Genomic DNA, 25,146 nt, shown 5'->3' with positions numbered 1-25,146 from the left:
TGGATTTTTTTTTTTACAACTCCCGGCATTGTCACAGTCACTCACCTCTTTCCGACACGAAATTAAAGCACATTCGACCACTTCCATCTGACTCACTCGATTTTGTTGAGCAATGGTCCGCTGAGGTTGATGGAATTTTTCTAGATCCATTTTTTTTGGTTGGGCAATGTCTGTCATGAGATCACACTTCCATGATTTCCGTTTTCTGCCATGTCGCAATCTTGTTTACTTGTTTGATTTTTCCCAAGGCCTTGCTTTTCACTTGTTCCTGATTTTGTTCCAGCTTTTCGACGACCCATGATTAGTTCGACTTTTGACATGGGGGTCTGGCCCAACCTGTCAATAATCCTAACAAACCTTCTGGTCCTGCTGTTCGCAACAAATCTTTTAATTTTTGCTGTCACTTCTATTGGAGCTCTTTTAGCAAAACACTACCACCCTCTACAGCGCCCTCAACATTAAAATATTATTTGTGTTGATTGGTCCAAGGTGATGTGGTTGCAGTTGACAAACATTTAATTGGACAAGAATGAGTACACCATGAGTAATTATGTTCAGAGAAACAAACGCAGTTCAAATCAGCATTAATAACACTTGTATTTATTACATTGGTTATAATAACATATCTGGCATAATATTCTGTACCAGTACCAGCAGTTCCCCATTGTTTTAGCCCAGCACCTAAATGAGTTTAAAATGAGCAAAATATTGTATGTATATTATTTTAAAGGCTCTGTACACATTTTGATAAGATCGAATTACACAAGTGTTCACAGATTTACACATGATTTAAAGTAAGTAATGGTCGAAAGGGTTCATTGCCTAAAGTGCTTTCGTTTCTGAGAAATGGGTAATCGAATAGTTTTTATCACGCGTGAATAAACTGGATGTTTGAAAAACAGAAAAAGTAATAGGGGCTCTTTTCACTATTTTCTCGTAACGTCGATGACCAGTGTTGAGCTCAAACTTTCACAGGTTTATTTGTTCACGCATAATGGTTGATCACACAAAACATGAACTCTGTGTGCGACTATTTGTCAGATCTACCAATTCTGTATAATTATAGTGTGAATTAACACGTGATTTAAAGGCACTGGACACTATCGGTAACTGTCGAAGATCAGTATTCTCACTTGGTGTATCTCAACATAATAATATGTTTCCGGGAAAGAAGTAATTTCCCACTATCATATTAAGATTTTGAGGTCTCGAAAGCAAACTCATGTGACAAAGGGTGTTTTTTCTTCCATTATTATCTCGCAACTTTGACGACCAATCGAGTTCAAATTTTCACAAGTTCGTTATTTTATGTAAATGATGAGATACACCAAGTGAGAAAACTGGTCTTTGACTACCAAATGTGCCTAGTGTTGTAGAATTCAAACGAACTGAGCGGGTCACTTTTTTTTATTATAGGAGCAACCCTCAACCAAGTTCAATTATGTCACTTGTAAAGCCCGGTTCATACTGCATGCGAATGCAAATGAGTACGATTTTTGACGTCACAGGGCCGTTTTCGCAAGTCAATTGACGCGAATGATTCGTTGCAAATGATTGTGAAGTCAAAATTCGTATAATATGAATTAAAGACATTAAAATGCGCAAAAACATATCCGCCCAAGGGAGTTCTTGAGGCGCTAAGAAGAAGACAAGTTGTTACAAATGGCGTGTCCTTAGGTGTGTTTTTAGTTCGGTTTGGAAATTATATAGCCAGGGGCGGTGGCGGCAAATACTCGGACACCCCATGATCTTTTCGATGCTGGGACTCATGAGGGCCTAGGGGTAGATCACTGGAAGAACATTCGCGGAGAAAGTACACTCAAGTTACGGTACGCAAACACCAGACAGAGAAAGTATGAACCGAGCTTCACTCAAGTTACGGTACGCAAACACCAGACAGAGAGAGTATGAACCGAGCTTCACTCAAGTTACGGTACGCAAACACCAGACAGAGAGAGTATGAACCGAGCTTCACTCCAGTTACGGTACGCAAACACCAGACAGAGACGGTATGAACCGAGCTTCACTCAAGTTACGGTACGCAAACACCATACAGAGAAAGTATGAACCGAGCTTCACTCAAGTTACGGTACGCAAACACCAGACAGAGAAAGTATGAACCGAGCTTCACTCAAGTTACGGTACGCAAACACCATACAGAGAAAGTATGAACCGAGCTTCACTCAATTTACGGTACGCAAACACCAGACAGAGAAAGTATGAACCGAGCTTCACTCAAGTTACGGTACGCAAACACCAGACAGAGAAAGTATGAACCGAGCATCACTCAAGTTACGGTACGCAAACACCAGACAGAGAGAGTATGAACCGAGCTTCACTCCAGTTACGGTACGCAAACACCAGACAGAGACGGTATGAACCGAGCTTCACTCAAGTTACGGTACGCAAACACCAGACAGAGAGAGTATGAACCGAGCTTCCCCCAAGTTACGATCCGCAAACACCAGACAGACTGAAGCCGTAGGCCATTAACAATCATGTGCAAGTCTTGTATTCCAACAGTGGGACCCGTTTTAGTGGGAGAGTTCGTTTCATTCACGCGTAAAGTAAAGCAATGTAACTATAGGACCAAAGTGGTTGTTAGAATACGCACGGGACATGCACGGTCTCCCTACCTACCCATTTCGGTATGTGGGGGCCGTGGGTTAAAAACTAAAAACCTAAAAAAAAAAAATTAAAAAAAGGATACCAGAATAAAACAACCACCAATTAGCTAAGTTTCTACTTGCGTAATACAATACAAAATATGTCAATTATAATGATTTGTATAATTTTAAAACTGCGTTTAGAATATTTTAATGCCCTTTTTCACACAATTTAACTTCCCGCAAACGTGAATTTAAACGCTATAATAATTCTGTCAAATAATCTTAAAACGCGATGAGATCAAGTTTGAATGAATAAAACGAAAATAAAAATAGTTAAGAAAATTAACACAAATCCAACAATGTCCAGATTTTGTTGAATTTGCATTGTGAGGAATACGCCGGTTTGTGCCTCAACATTATAACTTGCTGTTTGACGAACTTTTGAAACCTCTGGTAAAATTGAGTTCGTCTCAGAACCACACGTAACCTACATGTACTTCTCATAATTAAGACGTTGCTTCATTTGGTTCCAACAATCATGTCCACTCACTGGTAGTCTGTCCATGCTCAATCTAGCTTATCACCATTTTGTTGGGACGACTTTTCATTTTCTCCGTCATCTTCGTTTCCCAAAAACTAAAAGTCGGAAACAAAGAAAATATTCAAGTTTACAAAGTTTACATCCTTTTAGAGTGTCATGGCCGAGTGGTTAAGAGCGGTCAAGTTCTGGTGCTAAGTCACCAGAGTGTGGGTTCGAATCCCGGTCGTGACACTTGTGTCCTTGAGCAAGATACTTTACTATAATTGCTTCTCTTCACACACACAGGGTATAAATGGGTACCTGTGAGGGTTGAGGTTGATATTGTGAATGAAAAAGCCTTTGGAGCGATATAAACTGATGCCCAAGTTGATTACGCAAGGGAGCTGATGAGAAACATTAAACGGGATGTTAAAAAGGGATTTGTGGCATGCATTTTTTTTTTTTTTTTTTTTTTTTTAATTTATCAGAGAAAGAGGGAAGGGAATTTCAATTGTGATTTGCCAGCATGGGGTTTAATGATATAGCTGTTGGCTTTAGGGCAACTGGCACATACCTGATATTTATTACTGTGAAATCCTGGTGACAGTCTTATGTTCAGTGTGACAAGGGTGTTGAAAATTTTAATTTGTTTTAAGGCAGTGGACACTATTGGTTTTTACTCTAAATAATTATTAGCATAAAACCTTACTTGGTAACGAGTAATTTGGGAGAGGTTGATGGTATAAAACATTGTGAGAAACGGCTCCCTCTGAAGTGACGTAGTTTTCGAGAAAGAAGTAATTTTCCACAAGTTTGAGTTCGAACCTCAAGTTTAGAATTTGAGGTCTCCAAATCAAGCATCTGAAAGCACACAACTTCGTGCGACAAGGGTATTTTTTTCTTTCATTATTATCTCGCAACTTCGACAACTGATTGAGCTCAAATTTTCACAGGTTGGTTATTTTATGTATATGTTGAGAAACACCAAGTGAGAAGACTGGTCTGTGACAATTACTAACAGTGTCCTGTGTCCACTCTCTTTAAAGGCACTGTAAACGTTTGGTAATTAAATATTATTAGCACAAAAAACTTACTTGGTAACGAGCAACGGAGAGCTGTTAATAGTATAAAACATTATGACAAGTAATCCAGTTTTTAAGAGAGAGGGAATTTCTCACTAAAATAAGCAAGGCAAGAAGCCTTTTATTCCTATAAGGAGTTGTGGGACACAGTGTATGACCTCATTTTTACCAGAAGTTGAAGATTTAAAAAAAAAAAAAAAGGAGAAGGATATTAATCACTCTTCCTGTTCTATCTTTCTGAGGATTACTCTCATTCTGTAATTACTGAATCAATGATAACATTCACTTTAAGAACATTTCGTTCTCACCTTTCTGGCAAATTCAGGGAGGACAAAGGCTGCTTTGTGAATGTCACTATTGTAGTATTTCAGATTCAGGGTCTTCTTGACTTCATTTGTCCAGCTGCGAATTGGTTTCCTGAAGTTTGTGTCCTTCAGACGGAAAAGTACAGAACGAAAACACTTAAAAGTAAAGACAAAAACGACCTGCTGTCTGTCCTATTAATACCGAAAACAAAACACATTGTTACAGGATAGAAAGCGTTAACATTAACTAACAGGACAGACACTATACCATATTTTCAAAGGCGTGTTTTAAACTATACCGGTTTTAAAGAACAACAGAAAATGAAACAAACGAAATACATCGAACACGTAGAAGGTTTACGGTGAATAATCATGAGAATAAAATCTGTTTTGGGAAGAAGTGTTGGCTTTGAGAACACAATCTTGAGATAGAATTTATCTCATCCAGGCTCTTCTCGGAAACAACACTTCCTACAAGAGTGAATTCAATCACAAGTAGTTTTAACCTTTAGCATCACCCCGGCTACTCAACAATCATGAACAACCATGAGAATGAACATTTATGGGGAATAAGAGTTGGCTTTGAGAACCCAATTTTTGAGACATTAAGACAGTGCTCTGCTCGTCTTCTTCAATAAGACTCTTCCAATCTCATCCAGCCTCTTTTAAGGATTAACACTCCCAACAAAAGTGACTTCAATCACAAGGTTGTAAAACCTATTGACCAATTTCACCTGACGTCATCAGCAGAAAAATCTTGAATGTACCATACGCCTCTCTTAATATTTATGCATGACGTCATAACTTTTACCCAAAATGAGGCTATGGGCACACGTCCCCCATCACTTGCAGTGGCTGCGCCCATCGCCTCGTTTTGGATTAGCAATTGTGACGTACCTCATGCATAAATATGTGCATTTTAGGCGACGCGGCGTTAATACACGTAAACCTAACTGCCCACCAGCAACATGGTGAGCGTGGCATAGTTTGCCGCGTGTGATGCGCGTGCAAGGGGTCAATAGCCTGAACTCCTGCTAGTTATTGGACTGGAGTGGTATTCCAAGATCTACTGGACCGCGGACTGTTCCATTCGGAAGTACAAAGTGTGGACCTAACCTGAGAATAAGATTATATAAAAGGCAGTTTAAAAACACCATGTGGAATTACGTCCACACATACTCAGCTTAGCATACTTTATGTTGTAGTTGGGGAGCTAACTGTATCAACACTTTTGGTACCTACCGGATTTAGACTGCACAATGTGAACCCAATTTGACCACTTGGATATGAAGGAATGGTACAATAACCGTAGTCAACGACTGGAAACAATGTCTTGCAGAACTTATGCAGCGTCCTGACCTCTTCCAAGTTCAACCACACACATTCTTCTGGAGAAATTATAATGCATCATCAAAGTGTTATGAGTGGAAAGTTGTATAAGCAAGTTTAAAACGAGTTCTGGACCGCCTTCTGGCAGAAGTTCAATTAACTTGATGTTTGTCAGAGGACCAACTGTTACAAACAGAGATTTGTCTCAATCGTCGAATGGAACATAATATGACATAAGAAAACATTTTCACTACTGCAGTCGTAAACATTATTCATCAGTGCTAGATAGCTCAGTCAAGACACGAAAAACCCTTTTCACACTACAGAGCGATTTTCCGGAAAATAAACTCTTGATATATCCCGGGAGTTTTTTAACTATTCTGCCACCCCAGCAACTGTTCCAATATCCCCAATTGGGTAACTTACTTCCGGGAGTACTATTTCCAAGGAATACTTTATGCACGGTCGTCTCACGGAAAAACGTTTCAACCCGGGGTTAAGTCCCTCATCCCTACCCCTGAGCACGCTTACTTATTTCCACGGAATAACTTATTTCCAGGGAAATTCCCTTGAGTTTTGTTGTAGTGTGAAAAGATCGACTGTGATTAAAATGGCATGCTTTATCCAATGTAAACCACAATGTGTTATGTCTACACCGTGGGCCCAATATCATAGAGCTGCCGAAACACACCCACACACACCCCCACACGCCCCCCCAACTTTAATGTTCTAACTTTTCATCCCTGTATTTAAAAAGAACATCCCATAACACAATCCCTTTTCCGTTCAGCTCTGTTTTGGGTCGGGTTCATGGGGTCCTGTCATTGTTTTTCAACTATTCCATTTCCTAAAGAATTACCTTGTGGGGTCCACGTTGAACAAGCAATTCGTTTGTGGGGTCCATTGCTGTTTACTAAAACGGAGCTCCCGTAAGCCAACACACACACGCGCGTAGCCAATGCATACCCGCATATATGGTTACCAGCTCACATTCAACATTTGACTGGTATCCTGGTTTTGTTTATTTGTGCACAAGAATATTTTTAGGCGAAATTTTCTGCTAAAGTGTTTCATGAAATTTGACCACATCCGCCCCATTGACATAATACATCATCTATCGCTGGAATGCAATGATTTACTGAACAGACATAGTCGATGACTGAGATGTCCACAGATGTAAAATAAATAACAACGAACGTTATAGAATTAGTAAGGATCAACAATCGTGAAGATCACAGATTTACATATAACTTACACCGTCTAATGATGATAATAGAAGAAAACATCCCTTAAAATATTTCTGTCTGAAATGTCATATTATTAGATGAGCAATAAATAATCTAATTTCGCGTTTAGAGTTTATCGCTCAGTGAGCGTTTTACTTATTTGTATTTTGGCATCGATGCAATGCAAAATTTTCTCGTGACCCAGATGGCTGATCGATTTCAAACTTCTACAGGTTTGTCAGTTCATGTATATGTCAGCAATTCGTTTGCTAGCAAAACCAATTCTGTAATGTTCCTTTAATTGAGACTTATACGAAAGATGAAGTCTAAGAGAATCAACACAAAATATGCAGTTGTATTTTGATAGTGGTTTTGTTTGTTAATGATGAAACAATCTCTACACTATTGCAAACATACTTTACCTTGGGTGCAAATAATTCCACCAGGTTTTAAAGCCTTTGTCAAGAGTACATAGTATGAATCCTCAAACAGTTCAGCTGCGGGACCTGGCCAAACAATTAAAATAATGATACTTGAGTCAACATTTGCACAAACATGAACTCTAAATTAACTTTGAAACGAAAGTTTCCTCTGTTTCTGTTTTAAGGCAGGGGACACTATTGGTAATTACTCAAAATAATTGTTTGCATACAAATGGGGAGAGGTTGATGGTATACAACATTGTGAGAAATGGCTCCCCCTGAAGTGCCATAGTTTTCGAGAAAGAAGTAATTTTCCACAAATTTGATTGCGAGACCTCAGATTTAGAATTTGAGGTCTCGAAATCAACCATCTAAACGCACACAACTTCGTGTGACAAAGGTGTTTTTTCTTTCATTATATCTCGCAACTTCGACGACCAATTGAACTCAAATTTTCACAGATACACCAAGTGAGAAGACTAGACTTTGACAAATACCAATAGTGTCCACTGTCTTTAAGTGACATAAACCGTGAAGTCATTGATAATTATGGTTGAAAACGAAAACAAAACTAAAACCAAACAAGACAATTACTTGTTGTTATTTATGAGGAATATCTGAGATTAAAACCACCATCCTTTGAAAAAATGTATACAGGAATGGAATAGGTCGATGACAATCTGAACAGTGTCAGCACCAGACACGTACTCTCACTAACTGCGCCAAGCACACTCAACACGGATCAAATATTAACCCGGAGGTGTTCACACTATGGCTTTCAATCCCTGTTAAAAAGTTTAAAACGGACAAAGCGCTCTTTATCCGGCGTGGCGGCCTCCGAGCTCTGGCGTACTCAGAGCTCCGGGTGACGTCACCGGGGATTTAGGCACGCATTAATCACGGTCTCAGATCTCTGGCGTGCCAAGCTCTCCGGGATGACGTAGCATGCTGTCGTTGCGGGCGTAAGTCTCCGGTGCTCTACATACTGCTATACGATACCTCCCCGTACCCCTCCCCTTATAACCTCCGCGAATAAATCTTCGAGACCTGGTTTGTTATAGTACATGTACGAGTTATTTTTAGAGGGGCAACCCAAAACCCTTTTCTGGCTTTCATACCTTCTCTGTAATTCCCGCACCTCAAACACTTGGTTATGTGGTACTTTCGGACAATGCATATAACGGACAACCATTTTATAAACCGATGTTATGGTTTTTATTTATTTATATTTTCTTCTGAATCGGGTTGGACAGGAAAATGACCGAGCCATACTACTTCACTTCCTCGTATTCATTGGGGGGGGGGGGGGGGGGGTATACCTATCTGATCTGATGAGTCTGTTATGATGACGTCAAACTCGTTGAGATGTTGTTTCATAAACGCAAACCCGTCTCCTATGTGCTGCGTTAGCTTGGGACTTTCAAATCCACTGGACATCGTTCGGAGGTACTTCTTACTGACTTCTATAACTTTCTGAAGATCAAACGAAAAGAAAATAACCAAGATTTTTTAGTGACAGTACAACATTGGGAACCTGTATGTTTATATTTAAGATATGCCACTAGGCGAGTAATAGATTTGAAGAATATTTAGTAATCACGGTCTCAGATCTCTGGCGTGCCAAGCTCTCCGGGATGACGTAGCATGCTGTCGTTGCGGGCGTGAGTCCCCCTCCCCCCCCCCCCAACCGCCATGAATAAATCTTCGAGACCTGTTTTGTTATCGTACGAGTGCTTTTCCGGGCAACCCAAAACCCCTTTCTGGCTTTCAGAAGGACCTTCCTTGCAATTCCTACTCCTCAAAAACTTATTAAAAACGTGATTACTTTTTTTCATAATACTGTCGCATACGCTCCACTCGTTCACCACAAGATATGGGCGCCGCCATGACAGCTACGAGAGTAGACTTGTGGAGAAGTCGTTTATGGTCCCACGCGGTGAGATAGTCGAGTTGCAGCGAACTGCTGGTTGCGCGACTACTACGAGCTGCCTGGAGTCAGGCAGCGCAATACTCAAACGGCGTTTCATCCCAATCATGACCAGCATCGTCAAGGATGGACCCAGACAAGTTTTAGGGTGGGGGATTTTGCGGACTGGGTTCTGGGCACTTTAGATGCTATGTGGTGCAATCTTAGACCCATTACAGGCATAATGATCAATGAAACAGAACATAAAGCTTTGAAAAGTGAGAGCAGCAGTAACCCTTTAGGGTTAACAGCACAACACAAGGCAGTCACCAGCTTCGAAGAATAAGATGTTTCTAAAGTGAACCATCAAAGTAATGTACACCGATGGTATTTAACACAGAGCCGCGTTTGCGCTTTTATAGCAGTGCTGGACTAAACTCGCGCAGTACAAAAGCAAGATTTTTCCCAGACGTGGAGTCCGGTAATTGTCACATCTCGAAACTGGGTATATTAGTACAAATTTTACCTCATCGATTTCACACTGAGTGACACTCTCCACTTGTGGGTGTTTCACAACCTCTCGTATGACTCCACCATCACCGCCACCAACCACTAAGACCTGAAAGGTAAACAAACAATAATATGCTCCAGAGTGGCCCTGAATAAAGACAGGTCAAGGCAGGTACTTGCTTTTCAGAACCAGCGATATCAATGGATACAATAATCTCATTGGACAAACGTGCAGTGACGTAAGCTTCGTAAGCTTTGCTTTCGGTGACGTTGGGCAAAGCCTGCACTTACGGTCGTCTGCATATGAATGTAGGTGAAAATGTTGTTTAGGTATAGAGAAAGGCCTTCTTGGAAGGCAAAGCCGACGAGCGAAATAACTTTGTGGACTATATATCTCCATTATTATTGTCTCGTAGCTCATGGGTTTTAATACTCACTGAAACTTAGGAGCTGTTCACAATATTTTCTACACTTGGACAGGCGTACAAACCGTTCCCTAGGGAGGGAGTAGTTTATGTCAGCCGTACGCTCTCGTTGTACGTTCCTGATCCTTATATTATTTCTTTAATCTCTATAATTTATTTGCTCTTATTTAAAACCATTGGACACTTTCGGTAAACAGTATTGTCCAAGGCTCACACTTCACTTCTTGTATCACAACTTATATATAAAATAACAAACCTGTGAAAATTTAGGCTCAATCGGTCATCGGAGTCAGGAGAATATAACGGGGAAAACCACCCCTGTTTCCGCACGTTTCGCCGTGTCATGACATGTGTTTAAAATAAATCTGTAATTCTCGCTATCGAGAATTGATATTGTTTTAATGTTTTCTCAAAAAGTAAAGCATTTCATGGAATAATATTTCAAGATAAGTCTTAAACCATTACCTTCTGTAAACCCTGTAAAATATTTTTAAATCGGTGAAATTTTAATTTGTGTTCTGTACCGAAAGTGTATTTAACACGGTTCGCATGCTATTCATTTTCAAGGTTCTTTATATGTAGAAAAAGGTGGTTTTGAAAAAGTGTACGGTTTGTAGGCTTGTGAAAAAGTTGATAATCGTTGACAATACAATCATGCCCAGTCTAGGTGATTGATGTAATGTCAAGCATGTCCGCCTTTGTCAGTGCAAACCAAATCTAGTTATTGTGTTGTTTACTTGTTGGCGTACTTGTTAAAGGAACACGTTGCCTTCAGATTTCACAAAATTTCACGTTTGAGGGTGTTCCTTATACTTATTAAGAGTTGTTCTTGCAATAAAACACATTTAATGTGTCGTAATTAGTGAACGGTAATTAAAAAAAAAAAACACTGACCTCTGACCCCAAAACATGGCCCGCGAAATATATACGTTTTTCAAGCCGTCAAAACGATCGTCCGTTTATGCGCGATGCACAGCAGTTAGGCTGGCGCCGTAGCCAATAGCCTGGTAAACCTACCAGAAGAACACGAGGTAACATACCGTTCTCTACCATACGACGTTGTGTGACTGAAATGTAAACACACCATTTTGCTGTCAAAATGGATCGCCGAAAAACACAGATTCAGCTCATTGCTCTACGCAAAGAGATGATTGAAGACACGTCCAAAAAGAAGGAAAGGACACCTCGCCAATCAGGGTAAGAATAATGTAGTGGGACATGGACTAGCCGACGAGAGAGAGAGAACGGACCGTGAATGTTTATACCCAATGCAATGTTATTGTTAGTTATTATTGTGGACATGACACGTAAATTCACAGCCATGAGACAGCCGCAGCACTGAGTTGTGAGAGTACATAATGTACATGTGCTATGACTAGTTTACATGTAATTTTGTAGATCTATTCACTTGGTGCATAGATGGGGGTGGGGATTTGAATCGAGTGCCCAGCGTACTAATGACTTCGCATAATTTACCCTAATTTACTTTGATGCTACAATTAAAAGAGTCGTTTATCTGGCTGGGAAGGGGAGGGCTTTTGTAAAAATTGTAGAAGTACATTTTAAAAATAGTACAGATTTATGAAATGTTTTTTGTATATTTTTAACAGTTTACCCAAAATATTGTACCCAAGTCAACTCGTACCCAAGTCAACCCGAATTCTTTCAAAGAAGTGTGACCTTTCAAACAATAAAAAATAAAATTTTCGAGAACTAATATAATAAGTTATATCAATGGTTTTCAATTTCTTGTTGAAGGTACTATGTGAGCAGATGCCAGGACTTGGCCTAAACATCTTGGAGACCTCATCAAACCCGGCACCTCCAAGTCCACATCATCCACCTCCGCAAAGCTCTTGCCAAGCTGGTGGGTTTGTACCAACTGTAGGGAGATGCCAACACAACAGGACAGGTCATGCTGCAAACAAAGGCCGGATGAATGCTTCTCAAACTTGGCAGTAAGAGACTGATTATTTCACACTGTCAATGGCATGTGCATGTATAACAATATACACATGTACTGTCAAAGCAGTCCAGTTTTGTTACATGATATTTTGATCTGTCCTCCCCCCCCCCCCAAAAAAAAAAGGAAACAAAGTAAATGTGTAAACAAACATTTAATAAGGAAACACAAATTTAAGCTTTCATTCATTGTAGTTACTTGTAAACAGCCTCCTTCGCCAACGTTGCATTACCAAAATACTTCACACTGAACAGCCACATCCTAATAACATCATGTCTTTGACCAGCAGCTGATTTCACGAAACTTTACGCAACTGCGTAAGTCCACTTGTGCAACGTTTATGGAGCAACTTGCGCCATTAAAATTGCGCAAGTGGACTCACGCAGTTGCGTAAAGTTTTGTCAAATCGGCTGCAGGGAGGTAGTATTTGCTAAAATGTCACTTTAATGAATCAACATCAAGTGCATGGGTTTTATATTCCATATACATGTACAAATAACCAATTTTTATTTTGTTAATTGTTTCAAAAATGTTTGTGTTTATATTTGAAAAGATCTTGAGGCACCTTGTTCTGGACCACCATTAGAGTTGGCACGACATCACAGGAATGACATGTACACCAGGGCAGCATGATGTACACAACAAATGACTTTGCCACCCAGCCAGCCTTCACAGACAACATGTGTTGTGTCAGAATGGTACTGGAAATAGAGTACCTAGTTACTGTGTTTGTAAAATCAGGGATATATTTCCAGATAGTTTCAACTTTCATGTACACATGATTTATGCAAAACAGGTTTAACAAATGGCAATATTTCCTGTTGTCAACAAGTAGATTCTTATTCCTAAATTAACACATGACAATACTTAAACTTATTATTATTATTTGTTTTGCACATTACTTATGTCAACAAATCATTGCATGTGATGTGAGCAGAGTTTGTTTTCATCACAACGACATATGATTAAGTTTAATTTGAAGTACATGGCCAATTGTTTATACAATCATATTTATTGTATTATTTGAGATTTCGATATTTTGTAACAAAAAACACACTAGAACAACAAAATGCAAAAACATAAACAATCTGTATTCAAATTAATTTATCTGAAATATCTTTATTCTGTATTCATAAAGAGACATGGATCATAGATGCAACAAGTTTGATAACCACGGTGCCATTTCAATTTTTTAACCTTAACCCTTGCAAGTATATTTTGATTTCAAACCACATGCCTGTTATGAAATGCATGGTCAGAATGATGTTTTAGAACTAGTCATATTGTTGACTAGCAGACCATGTAAGTTCGAATAAGTAAAAGTTTTAAAGGAAAACCACCCAATTTCAAGTCATACTTGTGTTGATCATTCTATTCTACTTTTAAAACATCCTTTCTAACCATACAATGCATTTTACAACCAAATCACTCGATTTAAGGCATTGGTCTCTCTAAAGGGACTTTATACCTTAGATGTTGGTAATTACTAATTTGTGATCATAAAACTCACTTGATAAAGTCTACATGATGAGAGGCATGTCAAAGGACTTGTTTCTATACTGCAATGGTGTTTTTCTTTCACTGTTTCTTGCAGCTTTTATTGCCAAATTTAGCCCAAATTGTCACAGGTTTATTATTTTATGCATAAATATTGAGGAGATACACCAACTATTACTAAGGATACTGCATGGGACTATAGTGTTCTTTGACAAAGGACAAATTTAATTAATGTTTGCAAATACATCGTGTACTGCTGTGAATTGTAAAAACATGTCTCAATAAATTGACCATATTGTTTTATAAAGTTCCTATAAATTTGTGACAAAGATTCTATTTGATTACATACAAACTCTAGAACTTGCCAATAATGCTAATAATGCACTGACCTTATGTCTTATGCACACCTGTACAGACATTTTTGTAGCCAAATTGTGGAAATTAAATTTAAGAAGTGGAAAATCTGGATTTGTGTTTTGCTACAAGTTCTTCTGTTGGTAGTAGTGGTGGTGGTGTTGGGGGGGGGATGGCGGCTGTGGGTAGAAGCCATCCTTGCACCATTAGCGGTAAGCCTGGGCGACAAGTGTCGGACTCCAACTATTGAATCCTTAGTCAAGTCGCGACTATTGTTTTCAACTATCCGGTTAAACGTGCTACAAAAATAGTAAAAAAAAAATTGTGTCTACCTGTTGGGTGAACCAATTTAGTCGCTCATTACTATTCGTGACAACATAATTTACTTACAGAACACAGTCAGACATCAGTGACACAAATCTTCAATCTTTTCCGCTTGAATTGGACTATATTGTGCTTGCGGCACACATTGCCACAGTGCATCGTGATAATTAAAAATTTGTCGCGACTAGTGTCGTAGTCGCAACTATTGGATGGAGGTGCGACTAGTTGATTAGTAATTTTCACTGGTCGCCCAGGCCTAATTAGCAGAGTTTTCCTGTCCTGCGAAGAAGCTGGTTGTCATCTAACCATGCTTGGAAAACTTCTTTGATGTACGTGTACTCTTTCTTGTCCATACCAGCTTCAATAATCACATCACCACCCAACTTTCACTGTGACCTGGCAATCAAGTATCAATACAAAAATGTTACAAAATAATAAAATTTTTCCCCGTTTCTGATTTTGTTTTGTAATTTTTGAAAAGAGTTCTTCTAGACTATGGCCCTTTTTGAAACCACGGCTTTGGCTTTGGATTCAGCTCGGGCTAGCTTGGCCCCGCAGATGTTTGGACAATACTGAGCGTGCTTTGCGTAGGGATTCAGACAAGAGGACGGAGTCTGAAGCCGAATCCAAAGCCGAAGCCGTGGTTTCGAAAAGGGCCTATGGAAGCTTCATTTTTGTGGACAAGAGTATTTACTTTATTTTAGCTTTCCTTGCCAACTACCATTTGCAGTATGTGCTCCCTGTTCAGATGCATCGCACAGTAAATTTTGCTGTCAAATGATTCTGAGCAATGTAAACAGGAGCTACCTCAAATAGTACCGTCCAAGACCAAGGTCAAGGAATTACATCCCCATAATAGACATAAACATTATTTTATAAAACAATGAATGTATACCCCGAAGAAAGGATCATGTTGGCAAATAAGACAAGTGACATCTATCCTATGGCGATGGACTAGTATTAGATAGACACCACTGTCCTGTTGCCCTGTGACTCTACATGTACATGCAAACAGCATAGAGAAAGGACAGAGAAGTAAAGTCCCTGTAATTTTGTATCTAAAAACGAACTGTGGGGTATATGTGACTCGCAATTGCATACTATACTTACGCGGTAAACACGGTAAACGCCTCTCCGACATGTCTGAGCAGATGTTTTATGAGAGGATGAATTCTCTAGCTGTAGTTTTGTTCCAACTCCACTCGCTAGTTGGTATTAAATAATCTCGTCTTTTTGCTGCAAAGGCCCGAGGCAAAAAGAGACACACGACTACAGAATCACATGCACTATTAGTATTAGTAAAACGGGTACTAGACATTCTTTCGTGTACAAAGTATTCGCATTACTAGACTGGCCCCGCTAAAATCCTACATCGTACGAGCAAGAACGGGGAGTTCAGTGCGTCTGGGGAGGTCTGGCCGCGGGGGATGATGGCCCGCTGGACGGCAGCCGCTCGGCCCCGGGAGAACTTGCTGCTTAGATAGATTTATAAAAAGTTAATTCAACGTAGGCCCTTTTATTTTTGTTCATGAACTGTTTTTTGTTGTTGGTAACCATGGAGGAAGAGATAGATACAAATGGGGTTCGTAAAATGGTTAATAATTGCTCAGTCGTATAGTTCAAAGGCTGCGACTGGAAATAAGACTAGTGAATTTGGCGGCCATTTATGGGAGTCAAAATCTTGACCCCCATAAATGGCGGAGCGTTTTGTTTCGAGAAAGTTAGCAAAAGCGAAGCATTTCTAAGGCATGTTTGTGTAGATCATTATATTCTACTTTTTTAACATCTTTCCAACCGTAATCATTTTACATCAAACGCTTCTCATAGCCCAAAAACGCCCAATAAAGCGCAACCCGAAGCCAACGTGTCCCTTTAAGCGATCATAAATGGATCCATGAACCGACTTATTCAAATGTTGACATACAAAAGCGGTATGGGTCAGAGTTATTTGAATCCAAATCAAAGCTCTTTTGTGCATATAGTGCAACATTATAGCTGGTTTAATACAGCTTCATAAATAATGTCTAGAGTTATTCAATGCGGTGTAGTAGTAGGCTACTTCGTTCAAACGTGAATTGATTTTGAAACAGACTTGCAACCAGGGCACAAATTCAAGCAGACTATTTAACTTTATGTAAGCCCAACAAAATGGTGCTTATCAGTATTTACCAGCCAAGCTGCTATGTCACATGTACATAATTATGACTGACTGGTATCGTGCTAGTGTCTGCTATAAAGCAAACTTAAAGGCAGTGGACACTATTGGTAATTACTCAAAATAATTATGAGCATAAAACCTTTCTTGGTGACGAGTAATGGGTAGATGTTGCTGGTATAAAACATTGTGAGAAACGGCTCCCTCTGATGCCATAGTTTTCAAGAAAGAAGTAATTTTCAACGAATTTGATTTCGAGACCCCAGATTTAGAACTTGAGGTCTCGAAATCAACTATCTAAACGCACACGACTGTGTGTGACAAGGGTGTTTTTTTCTTTCATTATTATCTCGCAACTTCGATGACCGATTAAGCTGAAATTTTCACAGGTTTGTTATTTTATGTATAATGATGAGATACACCAAGTGAGAAGACTGGTCTTTGACAATTACCAATAGTGTCCACTGTCTTTCAGCAATATTTTTTAGGCAGCTCTATGAAATCGGGTCCTGGTTAACATAGTTCACCGTTCAAAACCACGGAGGAAGATATCGAATGGTCAAACAGAAGAAGGGTTGGCTGTGTATACTATTGGTAATTGTCAAAGACTAACCTTTACAGTTGGTGTATCTCAACATGTATGCATAAAATAACAAACCTGTGAAAATTTGAGCTCAATCGGTCATCGAAGTTGCAGGACAATAATGAAAGAAAATAACCCTTATCACACAAAGTTGTGTGCGTTCAGATGGTTGATTTCGAGACCTCAAATTCTAAATCTGAGGTCTCGAAATCAAATTTGTGGAAAATTACTTCTTTCTCGAAAACTATGGCACTTCAGAGGGAGCCGTTTCTCACAATGTTTTATACCATCAACCTCTCCCCATTACTCGTCACCAAGAAAGGTTTTATGCTAATGATTATTTTGAGTAATTACCAAGAGTGTCCACTGCCTTTAAGCCAGAGAGAAGGTGCTGACAAAATGGCGGCCAAATAAATGCAGAGTGACGATACAAAAAAATCATCACCTCTCTTTCTGTTATGTATTACTTGTAATGGTTCAAAGCGCCCCTTGAGAGGTTTACACACTAACTTCAAGAAGGTACATTGTACAACATTTCTGCACATTTTATACACTCGTTTACTTCGCACATTCTCAAATAATATGCGTCCCTGTGGAGGCATCTTTTGTTTTTTTCAATTGTCCCTGTACTTCGTGCGCCCGTTAAGCACAAACCCGACTGTTAAGCAGCTCTATAAAATTGGGCACATGGCCCAGCTTCATGGCTCTGCATGCTTACCGTTAGCACAGAATCGGCGCTTACGGAAAGTGGGAATTCTGTGCTTACGGCAAGCGTATTTCACGGGTTAGCGGCGAATTTTGGCTTCTGTGATGCGTACTCCGCGTTACAAGGCATTCTACGTTTACAAGGCTAGCACAGATATTCGGTGCTTGCACGTAAGCGGGGAATCGTGATCGTAAGCGCAGAATTCGGCGGTAAGCAGAGCCATGAAATCGGGCCCAGCAGGAGTTTGTGCGGGTCAGCCCACAACCTCGTTCCCAGGATTGAGCGATCTCGCTGTCTCATAAAAATGCACCACACTTACACAGTTAGACGTTGGGAAACACATTTTTACAGAGTTTCCTAATAATATTTGTTATTACATCTTTTCACCAAAAAGGCATTTATGAATGGGAATAAAAGAGTAGTGACTTGTAACCGGCTCAGGCCTTTATCGTACGGCCACGACCCTGCCGGTTTTAAACGGCGCATTAAAGGAACTCGTCGACACCCTTTAATTCCCTTATAAAACATGAACGGATGAAAGAAAGTAGGAGGGTTGACTGTGTAATGTGTAGATGCCTTCACCACATGAACATATCGCATAGCATGCTTTACCAATGAATACACTGTAGTGGATGATAATAATGGTCAGACAGTAGGTGGAATTACAGATAATTGTACGTTCTTTTACAGTTTATCTTCAGACATAGGATGACTGTTACATTGGTTACCTTTTGGGGGTTGGGATGTGAATTCAGAGGTAGATGGGATATCATTTCATGGTAGCTAAACTCGTCTCTCTCTGTGCACTGGATAACTCCATCCAGTATAAGGACATTGCCGTAGTTTTCACTGAAATGTAACAAAATAAAAATCAGTTATTGTCACGTATAGTCACTCCCTTTGATGCTGGCGTTATACTACAACTTCGAGTTGGCAAGAGTGATGTGGAAACATAATAATTTATGTGTTTTTTAACCGTATATTCAGATGAGTACACAATTTGGCATTGTACGTGGAATGCTGACCCCGAGTCATGGGGGATAGCCCTTTGAATCAGTACCTGGTAAAATTTCTCCCTCAGCTGATGCGTTAAAAAAAAAAAATAAAAAAAAACGCGTTTTACCCAAACAAATTTCTGTATTGATTTGTTTGCAGTTCTGCGTTTTATGGAGCTCAAACTATTAACAAATGATGAAGTATAAAAATATCTGAACTAAACCTTGTGGCACTCCAAATTGAAGAGTCTGCCGCCTTGACAACAATGACCCTAGAGACACCCTTTGTGTTCTACCACGCATACAATAATTCAGCCAGTCATAGACTTTGCTCCTAATTCCGAAGAGGTCATGTAATCTTTTTGCAAGAATGTCATGGTCAATGGTGTCAAAGGCGGCAGACAAATCCAGCATTACTAAAATAACATCATGTTGCCTACCGAGAGCACAATCAGCCGGGGGTTTGTCAATTGGTGTTTTAGTGCGAGGTGGTGCACATCAGCATTGCTTTGCAGGTCCTCCAGCGACGAACAAATTGAAGCTTTTAGTGAATCATTGTCAATATTGTTCAGAACACGATGTTGTTTTACTACTTTCACTGGCGGTGGTCGATGCAGACACAAAATGAATCGAAGCATGATAAGAGGGCATGGAAGAATCAATCACAAAGTTACACAGCCAAGGGTCAGCAACCCGGGTTAAAACCACATCAAGAGTGTGAACCCTTAACATGGGTCGGCCCAACAATATGCTGCACCAATCCCCAAAAAAGTGAATAAATCAATGAACTGTTCAACATCAGCACAAAGTGGATCGTCAACATGCGCATTAAGATCACCCAATATCACTAGATGACCTGGCGACGTTAAAGCACACTCCATAAGAATTCCAAACTCATTCAAGAAGGTTTTGACTGTTATTTTGTGAGCACTTGCTTCCACTACCCAAAATTGAATTTCCTTAGATTGACGTTATGTTTCCCTTAGATTAAACAAAATTTCCTTAGAATTTTTGAGAATTTCTTTAAAATGTCCTTAGATTAAATGGCTTAAATTCACCATTGTATTTGATGAACATTGTTGTCTCATCTATTAAAATAAATAGTATCGAAACCAAACTGATTACTTTGCTGGGCGTCAGGTAGCCTTTAGTCAAGGCGCACGCGGCACACCGGATGGCACGCACAACCCCAAACATGTAACGCACGAAAAAAGACTATCACTGCGAGCGGCAAAGCCACGAAGCGCCTTTACCAACTCGTTTTGGGGCCTTATGTTTTTCTTTACATTTGCCAACGATTTTGGTGGGAGAAAATGTAATGCATAATGCATTAGCGTGGTGAGTTGCTGGCCAGTAAAGAAGCCACAATTACTTGCATGACGTCGCGAGAACGCTCGATGCAGATTCGTTACATTTTCTCCCACCAAAATCGTTGGCAAATGTAAAGAAAAACATAAGGCCCCCAAAACGAGTTGGTAAAGGCGCGTTGCTTCGCCGCTCGCGGTGATAGTTCTTTTTTCGTGCGTTACATTTTTGGGGCTGTGGGTGTGCTATACGGTGTGCCGCGTGCGCCTTGACTAAAGGCTAGGCGTCAGGTAGCCTGAACATCTGACGTCACACTTAACACTGAATAATGCCATAGACCTGCACAAAATGGCATGTTTTTTCACCCTTGACCTACCCTCATTTCACGTAGAGATACGCAATCAATATATTGCGGACGTGACGGCAGTGACTGTTCGGACATCTATGTCACTGCCCGCAGCTCCGTGATTGATGATGAGAAGTTTGCATCGACGAAAGATCCATTTTTATCAGTAATTCATGACTCAATCTAGTCAATCTAAGCCAAAATATGGCTTGACCTAGACAAAATTGCAACAGGAATAATTTTTGTTTTTCAAGTGTCTCCTGAAACCTTTTAAAAACAACATATCCAAAAAGTAAACAAAAGTAAGCAGGGGAAATATGCATAATTTGCATAAATAAAAAATTACCGTTTTTCCCCTAAAATATTTATTTTTTTCAAGATGGCCGCCAATTTCCCGCCAAAACCTTATCACCAGTCTACATATATGTAAGATAACTATACAATCTATTTGAAGGTGATCCGATGCAAATGCAAAACAGACTGTGATACCCGCAGATGAAACTGCAAGAAACTGGGCTTTGAATGCTCAGTAGTGTGGTGTCGGGTGGCGAATGCAAGGGAATAAACTGTACGGATTCGCCTTAGGTAGTCACTGACACATTGAGCGAGGAGCTCTAATGTTCTTTGCCCCGTTTTAGTTCTCAAAACTCTACCCTAGCTAAATGCGTTAAATCGATTTTGGCGCGAAAATGGCCGCCATCTTGAATTTCTTTGTACTCCTAATAATATAAAGAAACAATGCAGTGACAATTCCCATGAATAAAAATTAAACTTCTTCTTTGTATAGGGTGTGCATACGTACTTTAGGGGGAAAACGGTAATTTTTAATGTATGCAAATAATGCATATTTCCCCTGCTTACTTTTTCCTACTTTTTGGATATGTAGTTTTAGAGGGTTTCAGGAGATACTTGCAAAATAAATCATATCTGTTGCAATTTTGTCTAGGTCAAACCATAGATTGACTAGACTATTGTCTGGTTAGAGGAACATATTTGTTTTAATGACATCGATTTTACCATCCATTGATTGGGCTTTCCACAGCGCAAAGTTCAAACACTGGCGTATGCAATGTGAAGACAGGCATTTCACAGGCAATTTGAGGTGATGATATACCTCTTTTGAAAGAGTGGACACAATGGTTTGTAGGACCGAGTGGGTCGGACACAATGGTTTGTAAGACACATTGGGTCGGACACGATGGTTTGTAGGACACATTGGGTCGGACACAGGACAGAATGGGTCGGACACAATGGTTTGTAGGACACAATGGGGCGGACACAATGGTTTGTAGGACACAAAGGTCGGACACAATGGTTTGTATGACACAATGGGTCGGACACAATGGTTTGTAGCACACAATGGGGCGGACACAATGGTTTGTAGGACACAATGGGGCGGACACAATGGTTTGTAGGACACAATTGGGCGGACATAATGGTTTGTAGGACACAAAGGTCGGACACAATGGTTTGTAGGACACAATTGGGCGGACATAATAGTTTGTAGGACAGATCGGGTCGGACACAATGGTTTGTAGGACAGATCGGGTCGCACACAATGGTTTGTAGGACACAAAGGTCGGACACAATGGTTTGTAGGATACAATGGGTCGGACACAATGGTTTGTAGGACACAATGGGTCGGACACAATGGTTTGTAGGACACAATGGGTCGGCCACAATGGTTTGTAGGATACAATGGGTCGGACACAATGGTTTGTAGGACACAAAGGTCGGACACAATGGTTTGTAGGACACAATGGGGCGGACACAATGGTTTGTAGGACACAATGGGGCGGACACAATGGTTTGTAGGACACAATTGGGTCGGACACAATGGTTTGCAGGACACATTGGGTCGGACACAATAGTTCAAAAATAATGTCGGACTTAAGCGTCAACGTTGGACTCAATCGTGTGTAACAAACGTTCAAAGCAAGTAGCTTATGACGGTTGTATGTTATTTTCTGGGAGAGGGATGTTCACCGAATATTTGCTTATTTACTGACGTCAAGTTCACTTATCTTGTCGCAACTTGAAACCTTACCGATGACTCTGGACCCGGGATCTTCAACACGTCTTTAAAGATCAATTAGAGGATCTGGTCCAGGAACATACATATGAACATATCCATGCTTTGAACATTTACTCACAGCCGTACTTGGAAGACGACGATTGCCATAATTAATGTTCCTCACCGCGGTAACTTTACGTAGTTCCAAAGACATGAATGAAGACACATATCAGATCTCCACATGTAATTCTCAAGAACGGCAAGAAGAAGCATGGCATTAACAAATGTTTTGTAGTGCGTAAAATGTCCGGGTTGCGGGCCGCAGCCATGTTTGATTCGTAACATACCACTATGTAAAAATGGGCTGATATAAAAACGATAAAATACTCACTCCAGAGCGAAATAATGACATCAAAATCCAGTCAACAGTTCAATAAAAAAAAAAAAATGTTACACAGTCAATATAACGTGAAAGCCAACTAACGACTGATTTCATAATACTATATATATACATTTTGTGGGTTTTAAATATTCTAAACTGATTTTGTACACGTTAAAGGAACACGTTGCCTTGGTTCGGACGAGTTGGTTTATTAAAAGCGTTTGAAACCGTTTGTTATGAAATGCATATGGTTAGAAAGATGTTTTAAAAGTAGAATATAATGATCCACACAAGTATCACTCAAAATTGCACAGTTTTCCTTTTACGTCGCGAACTATCACGGTCGGCCATTTATGGGAGTCAAAATTTTGACTCGCATAAATGGCCGACCGTGTTAGTCGACAGAGTAAAAAGAAAACCACGCAATTTCGAGGCATATTTGTGTAGATCATTGTATTCTACTTTTACAATATCTTTCTAACCATTTACGTTTTACAACAAACGGTTACAGAACGCCTTTCAAAGACCAACTCGACCGATCCAAGGCAACGTGTTCCTTTAAGCAAAACTATACAGAACGGAATTGTAAAAAAAAAAGAAAAAAACCTTGAGGGAGGGAAAACAAGTAAATGTAACATCAACAAATCTCACCTTTTAAAAACAAGAACATCTTGATATTGGGACTTCTCGTGATACAAGACTTCCTTTACTTTCAGCGACAAGCACTGACCAGGCCAGAGTGTACTTAACTCACTAAACCAATCGTCTCGCAAACAGTCCATTTCCAGTGAGTTCCTCTTGTGTGTTTCGTATATTTCGCAGAAAGCCACCTATAATATGGGTTGTTCGCTTGGCCCACCACGTCTCTGTGAAATCCAGGTTTGCAACCATATGGCTCCCAGGGCCCCTATGGAAGTCACATTTGACTGCACATGCACGCCCATTTCCTAATAAACAAAAGGTATTTTCTTTATTAAATGCATAGTTTATGCATTTAAAGCCATTGGACCCTTTCGGTAAACAGTATTGTCCAAGGCCAACACACTTCGTGTATCACAACTTATATATCAAATAACAAACCTGTGAAAATTTAGGCTCAATCGGCCATCGTAGTCGGGAGAAAATCCACCCTTGTATCCGTGCGTTTCGCCTTGTCATGACATTGTGTTTAAAATAAATCCGTAATTCTCGCTAACGAGAATTTATATTGTTTTACTGTTTTCTCAAAAAGTAAAGCATTTCATGGAATAATATTTCAAGAGAAGTCTTTCACCAATACCTTCTGTAAACCCTGTAAGTTATTTGTAAATCTGTGAACTTTTATCTTTTTTTCTGTACCGAAAGGGTCCAATGGCTTTAAAAGTCAATTGGTTGCGCATTTTAGCACCCAGAGGGGTCAAACTGTATGTCATTTCCTAGACGTAAACAGTAAGTTAATTTTGATTACAACTTGAATAATACTCATCTCGAAAGGACAGACTCTTTTCGTGATTTAGGCGTGGACATCATTCTTTTCATTTTGTTTGAAATTCTCAAATTAGTCGCATTACCGGCAACTACAGCAAGAAGATTGGTGTGATTGAACACACATTGGTTATGACGCTTTGCAGAGTTTCAAAACTCTTTACACTGTATCAATGGACCCTTCCCATGAAATATGCTAATCACATTCACGCATGCGTACAGACCCGGTTGGTTGGCAAACGCCATAGAGTTGTGCACTAAGCAGACGCGCAATCGAGGAGTCTGTATCTGAAAAAAAGTTAGAAAATCGGTTGTGTAGTTCTTGATATATGGTGCCACTTCTGGTTGACCCGGAAGTAGAGGTCAACTTGGGGTCATGGATTTTCATAGTTTATTTTTAATGCCTTAGGAGGATAAAACTGAACAAACAGGATTGAAAATCGGTTGTATAGTACTTGGCGTATGGTCCCACTTCCGGTTCACCCGGACGTAGAGGCCAACATGGGGTCACGAGTTTTCACAGTCAAGGAGTCTGTAAGTGAAAACAAATTGAAAATCGGTTGAGTAGTTCTTGAGATATGGTCCCACTTCCGGTTGACCCGGAAGTAGAGGTCAAATTGAGGTCACGGTTTTTCCAAACTACAAACAGTCGACATTCTTAAAGAAGAATGTCGTCTTCCTGTGATAATTTATCTCGGAATGTCGACATCCTAAAAGTAGGATG

At 39.9% G+C, this 25,146-nt stretch overlaps 1 protein-coding gene across 1 annotated transcript; it reads right to left on the bottom strand.

Moving 5' to 3' along the window:
- Positions 1-1,294: 1,294 nt before the first annotated feature.
- On the bottom strand, positions 1,295-23,836 carry LOC117302647 (spermidine synthase-like). Its single transcript, XM_033786631.1, has 8 exons — positions 23,610-23,836; positions 18,645-18,765; positions 9,926-10,018; positions 8,813-8,966; positions 7,494-7,577; positions 5,759-5,904; positions 4,520-4,642; positions 1,295-3,245 (listed from the first exon to the last, which is right to left on the bottom strand). The coding sequence occupies exons 1-8, from the start codon at positions 23,738-23,740 to the stop codon at positions 3,177-3,179; spliced, it is 921 nt and encodes a 306-aa protein (XP_033642522.1). The 5' UTR covers positions 23,741-23,836; the 3' UTR covers positions 1,295-3,176.
- Between the last annotated feature and the right edge of the window lie 1,310 nt (positions 23,837-25,146).

Source organism: Asterias rubens, chromosome 18, assembly GCF_902459465.1.
Source record: "Asterias rubens chromosome 18, eAstRub1.3, whole genome shotgun sequence".
NCBI classification, from domain to species: Eukaryota; Metazoa; Echinodermata; class Asteroidea; order Forcipulatida; family Asteriidae; genus Asterias; species Asterias rubens.
Note: the sequence above shows the minus strand (reverse complement) of the source record. Positions and strands in the feature narration are given on the sequence as shown.